The 13,858-nt window shown below is 42.3% G+C and overlaps 1 protein-coding gene across 1 annotated transcript in view; it reads right to left on the reverse strand.

Moving 5' to 3' along the window:
- Nucleotides 1–200: 200 nt before the first annotated feature.
- KIF6 (kinesin family member 6) overlaps nucleotides 201–13,858 on the reverse strand; it is a 260,796-nt gene continuing 247,138 nt past the window's right edge. The window contains exons 20-22 of the mRNA XM_058835346.1: nucleotides 5,193–5,282; nucleotides 3,087–3,193; nucleotides 201–287 (exon numbers count right to left, since the gene is read on the reverse strand). Of these exons, the coding sequence (XP_058691329.1) occupies nucleotides 271–287; nucleotides 3,087–3,193; nucleotides 5,193–5,282 (214 nt within the window). The 3' untranslated portion in view covers nucleotides 201–270. The remainder of the gene's footprint in view (nucleotides 288–3,086; nucleotides 3,194–5,192; nucleotides 5,283–13,858) is intronic.

A 13,858-nucleotide genomic window follows, 5' to 3' on the forward strand; every position in this document is an offset into this window, starting at 1 on the left:
TGAATTCTCATAAACAAATATATTTGGCAAACTCCTGATTAGCTGTTTCAGTTTTGTTAATTTTAATGCAAGATGAAGATTCTGAGTGCAAATACTCAAATATCTATTGTCAGAGTGGATTTTGCTGTCAAAGACAATTTATATACCCTTACCAATTAAGCCTGTACATCTGACATACTTACTTGTACCTGTTTCTAAACAGAAGAGGAATAGAAAGAATAAAGGTCTTTCACTGTTTCTAAAAGGAAATAGTGGACTGTGACAAGAATTTCATTTGTTCCCCAAGCCTGAAAGGTGATAAAGAAATACGTTAGACTACATCCCAGGTTGCATTGTCAGTTTAAAAACAAACTTCAGAAACACAAAACAGAAGAAAGAAAGAAAAATAATCCTTTAATTTAAATCTTTAAAGACACAAAAGTCATTCATCTATTCTTCTGCATTTTCATTTCTCTACCCCAACACAGAACACGGCATCAGAAGCATGCTTGTCAAGCAGCCCTTATCTAGAAATCTTTCCAGTGTAGTCATTACAATACTCTGACAATCCCACCAAGGCCCTGTGAATGTACCTGCTTTAATTCTGCTGTTTAGAAAGCAAATGGTAATACCCTACAATCCCTGAGGTAATCTTTACTGAGACCTCTCACTCCCACCCCTGCATTTCTGTCACTCAGGATATTGAGCATTCCCATGCTTTTTATTTATGAAACTTATTTTCCACTCTGTCGGCTTCTGCACACATTTATTCTTTTTTTTTTCTTCCCCCCCTAATGTGTAGTAGGGCCCTCAGTTTGCTTCTAAGATACTAATATTTGAGAGGGTCAGGATCAATAAAGGAAAGAGCAGTAAGGATGTTGACAGTTTTTAAGCCCAGCAGACTTTGGCTTGGCTGACCCTATGCTTCCTCATGTTGCTTCCTGCAGGGCACTGTGTGTTACAGTCATGCAGAGAGAGAATACATTTGCTTACAAATGTAGAAAGGATTGTTGAACATCTCAGTTGAAGAGAGTTTGGTAAGGAAGCAACAGAGCACTGAAATGGGACTCAGCATACTTAAATTCTGTGTGAAAGTGTCTGACTCATCTTAATGGCTCAGGGCAAATAATTTCTCTTTGGTTTATTTTTTATATGTTAGAAATTTCTTGAGGAAAAGTTAAGTGACTGATGACACACAGTGTTTTTCCCCCAAAGTTTGAAGTGAGACTACATTACTCTTCTACTCTTCCTCTCTATCTAACTCTACTTTACAGCTGAAAGTTTTAATCTGTGGGGGCAGGAATGGGGACATCATAGCCCTGATCCCTGTCCCCTGAGGGAAAACCCTCTAGTTCTCCTCCTTCATCTTGCTAAATTAGAATTTACAAACTTTATTTGCTCAATGGTTCCTGCTATCAGTGGCTCCATCTCTTAAATCTGGAAGGTTTTCCCTTTTCTCAAAGGAAGAAAAGCCTTCCTTTATCTGCTAGGTTGACTCCAAATCCTTCTCAGAACTTGCTGCTGAGCCATCTCTTGTCTATGACACATCAGGTCTCTCCACATTTGTTGAACTGACATAGCCTCTTAGTTTTTTATTCTCCTGCTTATGCTTAGCAATTTGTTGAGTCATTCAGCTCTGCACTACGAGGATGATCAAATGCTACTCCATTCCTTTTTCACCTACTTAGGGCAGCTCACCTTGTCTGACTGAACTTCAGGATAATTTTAGAAGTGTTGACTGTACTTTGTTCTGCAAGAATACCTTTTATGACTTGGGGTCTAAATTGTTGTCAGTGTTGATAATGTCTAGTCCCTTCTGAAACTGATGGATGATGCCAGGTGATAGCCACTGGCTGAAAACGATCGGGATGGAAAAGGCATTTGAGAGCGACATTCATGATATGGTGTGATTTAGGAGATGATCATAGGATAAGATGTGCTCTTCTAATTACATAGCATCACAGATTGAGTCAGATTTCGACCTTCTAAAGGCCAGAAATGTTTGTTGCAAGACATTTGTCTCTAATCTTCTCCTGATGAGCTGCCTACAAATCCAGTTTAATTTCATTTGCAAAAGAAACCTGACAACAGCTTTTCTAAATAAAGACAAAAGGGATCCCAAAGCCTAAATGTGCTAAGTGTTTGCTTTGGATGAGTGTAGGGAGGCTGTTTTTTCAGCCAGTGTGTTTACCTGACAGTTTTCTAACAAGCAGTGTGATACCAAAGCCCCACTTTGTGACAGTGTGAACACTATCTGCCAGGTGCAGATAGCTTGTTGAAAAATGCTGCCATCAGCACTGAAGTGCTGATGGAAAGTTATTGCTTTGGTAACCGCTAACACGCTCATATTCTGTCTAATTGGTTGCTGCCAGTAAATACTATTGTTCAGGGGAACAAAAAAGCAGCATAGGTCATTTTTCATTATCATGATAAATTACTTTTAGACTACCTTGCACTGCCACTGTTTATTTATTGCTTTTTGCTTCCTTCCAATTTTACTTATCTACACTCTAGAGTGAACTTTATTACCTTCTATGCTTGCTCTCAGTACCTGATTTGATGACAAATACTCATAGAAATTTTCATTAGACCTTGACATAGTGAAATACCTGTTAAGGACATACTCTGCTGGGCACAGTGGGGCACTCTGCCCCCTGAGGTAGGGGTACAGCGAAATCATTTGAGTAATCTTTACTTGGTTTCAACTGTTAGAACTAAACTTGTAATGGATGAAAACCAGGCCAGATAGTTTAAAGAAAATCTATGCAGAAAAATTTGGATCATCAAGAAACCACATTCAAATGCATTTGCTTAAGGGTAAAATAATATACTATGCAGGTTGCATAGTCATGCATACCCCAGACATTCACTGATGGTGGCTTAGTAAAACAGAGAGCCTTTATAGTTTTGCATTGCAGCATTGGGCTACTTAAGAAATACATATGAAGAATCTCAAGTGCTTAGAACGGCTGAAAACATAATGTAATATACCTGAAGCCAGAATCTGTTCTCACTTGAGTCAGTAAAATGTGGACTAAAGCTGGTTTGGATTTAAAATGCTGTACTGGAGATTTTGGTTTGGCTTCCTATTTATTGGCAGGATTTACCTTTCTTTTGCAGGATGTTCTGTCGTGCTTTAATGAAAGCTAGGATGTCAGCATCAGCCTGGCTGTCTCCAGTCAGAGGAATAGAGGTACTTGAACTTGGTGGGGTCCTGAAATAAGAAAGTATGCTTGTGGACTCAAGTGAGCAAGGAGGCTAATTTTTCTGTCTCCTCTTTTTTTCATCATGAAGGATTTTATTCTTTAGATGCATTGTTATATATAGCACTGTTTAGCAGAGAATTGATCTCAGGACTTCTTAATGGTTTTTTGTAGGTTCCTAAGATTAGCCACTACCTCTTCAGTGTGGGAAGGCTATTTGTTTATCAGCTATAGACCTCTCAAGAAGGGTTAAAAATATTCTAGTGCTGAGTCAAAGACTTAATTCCAAGCAGAAAAGCTTAATGTAGTAAGTTTACCAAGGAAATTATGGATGTGTCTATGCCATGTGTTTGCTTGCTTTAGGCTGCTATACATCTGAACAGATCAATAGTATTTTTGCCTACTGTGGGGGAATTAAGTTTTCATACATATACAGAAGAAAACAATCATGTGGCATTCAGGACATCTGACAGATGTAAATCCTTTGTGCTGCTGAGTCTCCGGTAACAGCTGAACTGTTAAATCATTGACTTACGACTTTTGACAGATCCGCTGGTGGTGTAGGATGATGTAATACAATGAAGCTGTTCTGATCAGCTGAGAAAGCTAAGAATTTCCTCCTGCATATTTAACCTTATTTAAAGCACGTATTAATTATTAATTATTAATTATTAATTATTAATTATTAATTATTAATTATTAATCTTATTAATTATTAAGCTTATTAAGCACTAACTAGGAGATGAGAAATACAGCAACAAAAAATTACAGAAGGACGAGTGGAACTGAAGGGAAAAGCTTTTTGGTTACATATCCTACCTCTGTAATTATAGTTATTTTCACAGTTCCTTACTGACTGTAGCAGTAGGTTTATTGTGTTACTGATATATACAGCAGTCTAATATCCTTGTCTTTGTGCTACTAATTAAGTTGCTGAATTAATGAAACAAAATGGAAAAATAAAGAAGAAATTACTCTGAACTTAAAACTCACCTATTTTTATGTAATTTACAAGGTGATCACAGAACATCAGTAAGGGACTATTCTTGATTGATTTTCATTAATTTAGCAACAATATAAAAAATAAAAACCCATAGTATATTGAGAAGGTACTCTCTAAATTTCATTTTACCTCCTATTTTTTTTCTGCTTTTCTTAAACCCAAATGCAATTTAAAACATTAGGTTTTGGGGATGAAATTTTCCACAATTTTTTTCTGTTCTAGAAATTGATTGTGTTGGAAAATGAAAGGAAAAAACCCTCCTGCTTTCCTCTTACTGGTGTAGTAGGAAAAATAGTAATTTGGCCATATTTTCCTAAGGGTGTTAATAGCCAGAACTGTTGAACACAATAAGAATATAGTTTCTGAAAGCAGAGTGACTTGGCATAATGTTTCAGTGGGAGAAAAGAACATGGAAATCAACACACTAGAAAAAATAGAGAGGTTTGCAACCCTAGTAGTTTCTGTTAACCTGCTAAGCTAATTTTCACAAAGCAGTACCTCTTTTCAGAAAATATGGTATATAACCTTTGCCAAGCCTGAAACCGTTGCCATTTTATCTTAATAGAATAATTTGTGGAGGGACATTAAAAATATTTTAAAGACAAACTCACAAGTATGAAAAAAATCTCTGCCTAATTCTTGCGTTCTACAATTTTGCAATATATACACACTGATTTTTCTTATTTTCAAAAGTTTTTATTTACTCTTTCAGACTCCCTTTCTCGGAGAAGGCTCTGTCATGAAGACAGTCATGAATATTCATAAGCTAATAGGGAAAAAAGCCTCAGGCCAAACACAAAAGCCCCTTTGCAATACTGATGGTGCAGCAGATTGGTGTAAAGCTATGTGGCAGCCTGCAGTTGGTTTGGAAGCTGGAGGAAAATCTATATTTGAAAAAAAAAATTATATTTCAAGGAGATTGTTTTTAAGTAGACTGATGGAGGATTGTGCATTATATTATTTTGTACTTTGCTTTTTCCTTTGAGTGGCCCAGGTATAGTTCTTACCTTATTTTTGAAGTTGGGTTACCAAAAGTGATTGAGTTGTTTTTCACAGCTGGATCTTCGTAAGAGCTGTCTCTATTGAAGTCTGAAAAACTGGAATGGGAAATCAAGTAATGAAGGAAAATCAAGGAATTAAAATAACATAAACCTTGTGTAGACAATATTAATACACTGATTAACTGCAATAAAAATGTTTTTTAAGATTTTAAAAATCTATATAAAACATTTGTTCACTGAAAGAAGATTTTCAGTTTAATCCATATGATGATCATGTTTATATAGAGAATGCAGCTATGAAAGAATAACTTCATAAAAACTATACTATACTATATATACTATACTATACTATAACTTCATAAAAAATATACTTTTAGTATTTCCCTTCTAAGCCAGACTTGTAAAATACTTTGATATATCCAATGTACAGTTGGTAATGGTATATTTGGTACCTAAACTGGCTATTAGCCAAGTGCTCATTTTCCATTCTTTCTTTAGTCAGGCAAAATTATTATCAAAATCAGTGAGAGACTGGATAAAAACTCAGTGAGGACTTTGGGATGGGGTTTATTGATGATAGCCAAATATACTGCAAACAGCTGCTGTGCATTGCTGCCTCTGCAGATATCATTATCAAGGAAGCTCACTGTTAGGGAGGCAATTTTCCACCACTGAATATCTAGGGATTCTCTGCTTTTCCTGGGGGTTGCATATACTGCCAGATCTGGTGCCAATCTTCGAGTGGAAAAAATAAATTACTCAGTGTAAGAATTTTTCCAATAGAAGGCAGGATTTGCAAGTTCTTGCTTTTCTAACTCTGCAGTAGTTTCTTCATTGTTGGCTGATAAATTGATATTTCTGGCAGAGAACTTGAAAAGGGAAAGAAATTTATTACTAAAATTTTACTATATTGCACTGTGCCAGGTTCAGTTTTGCAGAAGATACTGTGCCCAGGAATATAAGTAATTTGGAGTTGAACAGCTCCAGGTTTGCTGAATGATTCTCTTTAACTCCTTGAGTCCCACACCATTCACACCTGCCTAATTCAACCAAAGCAATATCTTATTTAATATTTATTAAATATTTAATAACATTCTGTACTTTAGTACACCTACATATTACAAGAACTAGAAAGGATGTGTGATGTTATTATCTACTATGTGGTTTAATAATATCTGGGAACCTCATATCATCATTCTGCTTTAGGATTTCCTGAACATTTTTTCCACTGATTTGGCAGTTCTTAAAAACTAAGTGATTTAGTGTTTTAAATTCAGTTTTCTTAAAGGCCTCTGTCTGTGCCCTGAGATACTGAGTCATCCAAGTCACATAACTGCAGTTTAATAAATCGCTACACATCAACTGAACCATAGCAGCCATCCCTGACTCTATTCTTAGCCTACAACAAACGTAATGTGACTTACTGTGATTCTTTTTCATTGCTTTCTTTTCACTGGAATAAGTGTGTTTGCTTTCTTTTTGCCATGCACAAAATATATAATTTTACAAATACTGTGAGTCATCTGAAGTATTTTATTTTTAAGTTGCAGTAGTTTATATATTTGAACTACTTATTTTTTTTCCATTGAAATAAAAAAAAAATATGCAAAATTGTTAAATTAAAATCAGTCTGACTCTAAATTGAATTAGAGTCAGACTGATTTTAAAAACCCCTATATACTACAGGTGTGGCACAGTTGGAACTCTAGGGATGTCACTTTCAAGTACATTCCTGGACCAGAGGACAATATGGGAAAACTTGCCGTAGGGTGCTCTGGGAGACTTTGGCACTCATGGAAAGCAATATTTAAAAACCCACTTAGACTGAGTGAGATGATACCTAGAATCAGGAAATTAACATTGCTGTGCTTAGAGATGGACTTTAACATCCTATCCTGTGCCTGTGGGGTTGCAAGCAGACATTTTTATTGTGGGATGCAAAGTGTTCTGCAAATTAAGGAAATTTATAAGGAAACTTATAGCCATTTTTTGAAATAACTCAAAGTTCTGCTTCCACCTAAGAGGTTAACAATTAGTGTACTAATCTAATAAATGAGTCCCTCAGTTTGGCACAACTCAAATCTATCTTTTTTATATGCTAGAGATTTCTCTAATTCCTAGGCTAGAGGCATGGTCTGTATGGGAATAACTTGTATCCTTCATACTGAAGCTCTGATAACAGCATTGCAAGGTAAGCTGAACCATAAGGGGACAAAAGGGTGTAATTCTGCTGTTCTTGTATTTGTATGCTTAGATGCAACTTGTTCCTAGCCTGTTCTTAGAAGTCAGGACACTCCTTATTCATCTGAGTGTTAGATGCTGTTCTAGTAATGTAAAAAATTGAGAACTGTTCTAGTAATGCTCTAGATTTAATGGAAAGTCATTATACCAGCATAGGGTGTGGGGGTAGTGATACCCTCTCTGTTTGACCAGCATGAAAGACTGGACATCTCAGGATGCTCCAACAAAGCCAAACAAAACCATGCCTGACTCGCTTCAGTGTGATGAAGGTCTTCTTCAAGCAAGGGGTTGATCCAGAGATCTCTAGATGTACAATTCAACATTTATGTAATGTGCAAACAGGCATTTCCGGATCACATTTTGGATTTGGGTGGATATACAAGGTATGTAAATAATGTCTTTTTATCTGTCATCAAAGCTTTAACCTCCAACATTATTCAGCTTGTTTTGACAGTGTTTATTCCCATTTGCATTCTGAATCTATCTGTTTTTTTCCTTGAGTTGAATTTAAGAAATCTCAAAGACTCTTTACTGACAACTTCAGTAAAATTCCTACTTAAAGATAGTCTGTGAACTTTATACGTCTTTTTGTTCTTAAAACCTAGTACTTGAAGTTCCACCCCTTGGATAACTTTCATTTTTGGGGAAGCTGGGCCAGGAGAATCCTCTGTTGGTGGTGTATTTCCAAGTCAAGCATGGGGCTGCGGTCATAGAGATGTACAGATAGAGATGTAGGGCTGTGGCAGCATTTTCCTTGCTGCAGGAACCCAAGGACCAGAGATAACTGATCCATGGACTAATCAGGTCTATCAGGGTAGAACAGCTGCAGAGATGATGCATGTCATGATATGAGTGCTTAATTTGCCAGCTGTAAAAATAATGGAAAATCAGGTAGATTAAAATGGAAAGTGAAAATTTGAAGGTATGCAACCTCTGTAATATTAATAAAACCTCAGCTGCAGTTGTCCAATTATCTGAGCTTTGGACATGAGGGGAATAGGTGTTCAGACAGGAAAGAGTCAAGTGGCTTAAAAGCTAAGCATTTTAGTAGTTGGCTACAAAATTAAATTTGGCCTAACTTGCAAATTATCATAGATAAATTGTTCCAATTGTTACCAAAGAATGTGAAAACCTTTGAAATGTCACTAATTGATGATGTGTTGAGGGTTAGGTGGGAATTTTTACCCATTATGTGCTGGGACAACCTAACTACCGGTACTTAGGGGTGCTCACAAAAGACAAAGAGTGGCCGGGCCCAGGGTGGCGGGGGAAGGGGGCAGAAAAAGGAGGGTGGGGACAGTTTTTAGCTGGCTTTTTCCTTGGCTTCGGGGAAGAAGGACGTTCGTGCGCTGGGTCGCGGAGCTGCTTCTTCTCCTTCTCCCCTCTTGGTTGGTGGCCTCGCACCCTCTGTCCTGCCAGGCATTGCCGTGGAGCTGCTGATACACCTCATCCACCAGCCCAGGATCTCAGCTCATCCCTGCTGATCCACCTCATCCACCAGCCCAGGATCTCAGCTCGTCCCTGCTGTTCCAGCTGACTGTTTCCTCGGAGCCCTGCAGGAGCACCGGGACTAACTGCCCGAGGGGTTTGTGAAAACAAAGCCTCTCCTCCATCCCGTCTCAGCCGAGAAAGCTGTTCCGGGGTCCCTGGTTCTGTTTTCTTGTTATTGCTGTAGTTATTGTTTGTTTGTTTACCTGGTTATACTAGTAAAGAACTGTTACTCCTATCCCCAGATCTCTGCCTGAAAACCCCTTTATTTCAAAATTATAATAATTCGGAGGGAGGGGGTCTACATTCTTTCATCCCAAGGGAGGCTCCTGCTCTCCCTAGCAGACACCTGTCTTCTAGAACCAAGACAGATTTTGGCGCCCAACGTGGGGCACTGAGAGAAAAAGGGCAAAAAAGGAATAACAGTTCTTAAATAACCTAACTTTTGTGTGCTGGATTTAGAAACCTTGTTAGGTAGAACCATGTTGTTTAGCTTACCCAGGTTCGTGGGCCATGTGGTCACAGCTATATTTCTCCCATTTGCTGCACCTTACCTAAATATGGGTCCTATAACTAAGGCTACTGTGGCTATTATCCAGCTTGTTTTGTGGGTTGATAAGGTGAGGAATTCATGGATGTTTAACGTCCTCTGGACGGCGGGCTCATGGATTCAGAGCTGTCACACACTAACTGGATGGTTTTCAGGTTACTTTAATAATGGTACCTACTGGGAGAAAAAGACAGCTGGGGAAATTTTCTCCCAACCTTTCACCCAGTTCCTTGGGCCTACCCTGCCAGTTTTCAAAGGGTTAAAATCTTCTCTGGATGCTAATGACATCATACAGTGGCTGGTGTTGCTGATAGGCCTGTTCTACTTAGCCTTCAGAGACAAAGGGAAAGAGACCGGAGGTGCTGCTCCAGAACCTGGCACAGCCCCAGAGACAGGGAGTGGTGCTCCAGAGCCTGCCCCTGCCCCAGAGACAGGGAGTGCTGCTCCAGAGCCTGCCCCTGCCCCACAGCCCACCTCAGAAATGAACCACCCAGAGTGGGTGGGGGTGCTGGTGAAGGAGATGCATGAGATGAGCCAGATGCTAAAGGAGTGCATTTACTCAGCTGCTGGGAAACCCTCCCCCTGCCCCAAAGAGGGAGAGTCTGATGGTGCTGCAGTGGAACCCACAGACGTTACAACCATCCAGGTTCCAGCTGAACCACAAGGGCAGTCACAGCCAGCAGCTGTTGCCCCTGTGGAAACGAGGAAGTCTAAGATGAAATCACAGCACCCTGCTGATAAGGATAAGAAAGGAGGGTCCTCACAACCCACAGGGGAGCCAGAAGTTGAAATCATCACTGAGTCTCTGACATATGACAGTCTCCGTAAGTTACAAAAAGACATTGTGAGGCGGGGGCGTGAGCCTTATACCACCTGGTTACTTCGGGTCTGAGACCTTATGGGTACAGGCGTGCAGCTGGATGGTGGTGAGGCGAGGAATGTGAGACCCTTGACGCAGGACTCAGGTGTGAATCAGATATTCGTCAGGGAGCAAGGGCCCCTTTCCCTCTGGGAGCGGCTTTTGATGAGTGTAAGAGAAAGGTTTGTCCATAGAGAGAGAATGGAAGAGCACTATCATAGAAGGGAATGGAAAACCATTGAGAAAGGGATCCAACAGCTGAGAGAAGTGGCGATATTAGAGGTCCTTTTTGGAAGGGGTGGACAGCATGATAATAACCCCGACAAAGTCAGGTGCACTGGGCAGATGTTGTGGAGTCTGGCAAATCTAGGGCCACGTGACTACACCACCTATATTGCAACGATTAATGCCGATAACGGCCAAGAGACGGTGGGTTCTGTTGCCACCAGGCTTAGAAATTATGACAGTATGGTCCATGGCCCACATCAGGCTAAGATTTCTGCTGTGATTAAGGAACTCAAAGAGGAGATGAGGGAAATGAGGGAAGAGATGAGGAAGAGCAGTTCCCATATGGCACCAGTGCGGGTCACAAGCCCAAAACTCCAAGCCCCACGTCCCCCAGCTAGAGAGAGAGGGTACACCTCACGAACTGAGCTGTGGTTCTTTCTACGTGACCATGGGGAAGACATGGGAAAGTGGGATGGGAAACCCACTTCTGCCCTGGCAGCACGAGTGCGTCAACTCAGGCAGGGAACCAGTAACCAGAAAGGTTCCACTAAAGTGAAGGTAGCCTCAGCCTCCTGTGACGAAACTGCCAGATATTACAGAAAAGAGGATGATCCCCTTGAAGGAACCTCTAGCATGTATGCCCAGGGAGGAGAGGATGACCAGTGCTAGAGGGGCCCTGCCTCTAGCCAGGAAGAGGCACGGGAAAACCGGGTCTTTTGGACGGTGTGGATCCGATAGCCTGGCACATCAGAGCCACAAAAATACGAAGCTTTAGTTGATACTGGTGCACAGTGTACCCTAATGCCATCAGGACATGTGGGGGCAGAACCTGTTTCCATTGCTGGGGTGACGGGGGGATCGCAGCAGTTGACTCTGTTGGAAGCTGAGGTGAGCCTGACTGGGAAGGAGTGGCAGAAACATCCCATTGTGACTGGCCCAGAGGCCCCGTGTATTCTGGGCATGGACTTCCTTCGAAATGGCTATTACAAAGAGCCAAAGGGACTCAGGTGGGCTTTTAGAATAGCTGCTGTGAAGGCAGAGGACATTAAGCAATTGAACACCTTGCCTGGACTATCAGAGAACCCATCTGCAGTAGGACTCCTGAAGGTGGAAGAACAGCGAGTGCCAATTGCCACCTCGACGGTGCACCGCCGACAGTATAGGACAAATCGAGATGCTGTGATCCCCATCCACAAGATGATCCGAGAACTGGAGAGCCAAGGGGTGGTCAGCAAAACCCACTCACCCTTCAACAGCCCCATCTGGCCTGTGCGCAAGTCTGACAGAGAATGGAGATTGACTGTGGACTATCGTGCATTGAATGAAGTGACTCCACCGCTGAGCGCTGCTGTGCCGGACATGCTAGAGCTCCAGTACGAGCTGGAGTCCAAAGCAGCGAAGTGGTACGCCACTATCGACATTGCTAATGCATTTTTCTCCATTCCCTTGGCAGCAGAATGCAGGCCTCAGTTTGCCTTCACGTGGAGGGGAGTGCAGTACACCTGGAACCGACTGCCCCAGGGGTGGAAGCAGAGCCCCACCATCTGCCATGGACTGATCCAGGCTGCCCTGGAAAAGGGTGAGGCTCCAGAACATCTGCAGTACATTGATGACATCATTGTGTGGGGGAACACAGCAGTGGAAGTATTTGAGAAAGGAGAAAAGATCATCCAGATTCTGCTAGAAGCCGGCTTTGCCATCAAGAAGAACAAAGTCAAAGGACCTGCTCGAGAGATCCAGTTCCTGGGAGTAAAGTGGCAAGATGGACGGCGTCAGATTCCCACTGAGGTCGTCAATAAGATCACTGCAATGTCTCCACCAGCCAACAAGAAGGAAACGCAAGCTTTCCTAGGTGCCATAGGTTTTTGGAGGATGCACATTCCTGAGTACAGCCAGATCGTGAGCCCTCTTTACCTGGTTACCCGAAAAAAGAATGATTTCCACTGGGGCCCTGAACAGCAGCAAGCCTTTGCTCAGATCAAACAGGAGATTGCTCATGCAGTAATCATGACCTTGGCCCAGTCAGGACAGGACCAGACGTGAAGAACGTGCTCTACTCTGCAGCTGGGAACAATGGTTTGTCCTGGAGCCTTTGGCAGAAAGTGCCTGGGGAGACTCGAGGCCGACCACTGGGATTCTGGAGCCGAAGCTACAGAGGGTCCGAAGCCAACTACACTCCCACAGAGAAGGAAATCTTAGCTGCCTATGAAGGAGTCCAAGCCGCCTCAGAAGTGATTGGCACAGAAGCACAACTCCTCCTGGCACCCCGACTGCCAGTGCTGGGGTGGATGTTTAAAGGAAAAGTTCCTGCTACTCACCACGCCACCGACGCTACATGGAGCAAGTGGATCGCCCTCATCACGCAGCGCGCCCGTATTGGAAACCCAAATCGCCCTGGGATTTTGGAGATAATTACAAACTGGCCTGAAGGTGAAAACTTTGGTCTCACTGATAAAGAGGAGCAGGAACAAGTGACACGGGCTGAAGAAGCTCCACCGTATAACCAGCTGCCAGCAGAAGAAACACGCTATGCTCTGTTCACTGATGGTTCCTGTCGCATCGTAGGGATGAACCAGAAGTAGAAAGCAGCCGTATGGAGCCCCACACGACAAGTCGCAGAGGCCACTGAAAGAGAAGGTGGATCAAGCCAACTTGCTGAACTCAAAGCTGTTCAACTGGCCCTGGACATTGCTGAAAGAGAGAGGTGGCCAAAGCTCTATCTCTACACTGATTCATAGATGGTAGCCAATGCTCTGTGGGGATGGCTGAAAAGGTGGAAAAAGGCCAACTGGCAACGCAGAGGAAAGCCAATCTGGGCTGCCAATGAGTAGAAAGACATCGCCACCAGGGTAGAGAAACTGTCTGTGAGGGTCCGTCATGTAGATGCCCATGTCCCCAAGAGTAGGGCTAATGAAGAGCACCGAAACAATGAGCAGGTAGATCAGGCTGCAAAGATAGAGGTGTCAAAGACAGACTTAGATTGGCAACACAAGGGAAAGTTGGGAAAGTTGTTCCTAGCTCAATAGGCCCATGACGCCTCAGGTCATCAGGGTAGAGATGCCACCTATAAGTGGGCACGAGACCGAGGGGTGGATCTAACCATGGACAGCATTTCTCAGGTTATCCATGACTGTGAGACGTGTGCCACGATCAAGCAGGCCAAGCGGTTGAAGCCCCTCTGGTACGGTGGGCGGTGGTCCAGATACAAGTATGGGGAGGCCTGGCAGATTGACTACATCACACTGCCCCAAACCCGCCAAGGAAAGCGCTATGTGCTCACGATGGTAGAAGCCACCACTGGATGGT

The sequence above is a fragment of the Poecile atricapillus genome, chromosome 3 (genome assembly GCF_030490865.1).
Source record: "Poecile atricapillus isolate bPoeAtr1 chromosome 3, bPoeAtr1.hap1, whole genome shotgun sequence".
Taxonomy (NCBI): domain Eukaryota; kingdom Metazoa; phylum Chordata; class Aves; order Passeriformes; family Paridae; genus Poecile; species Poecile atricapillus.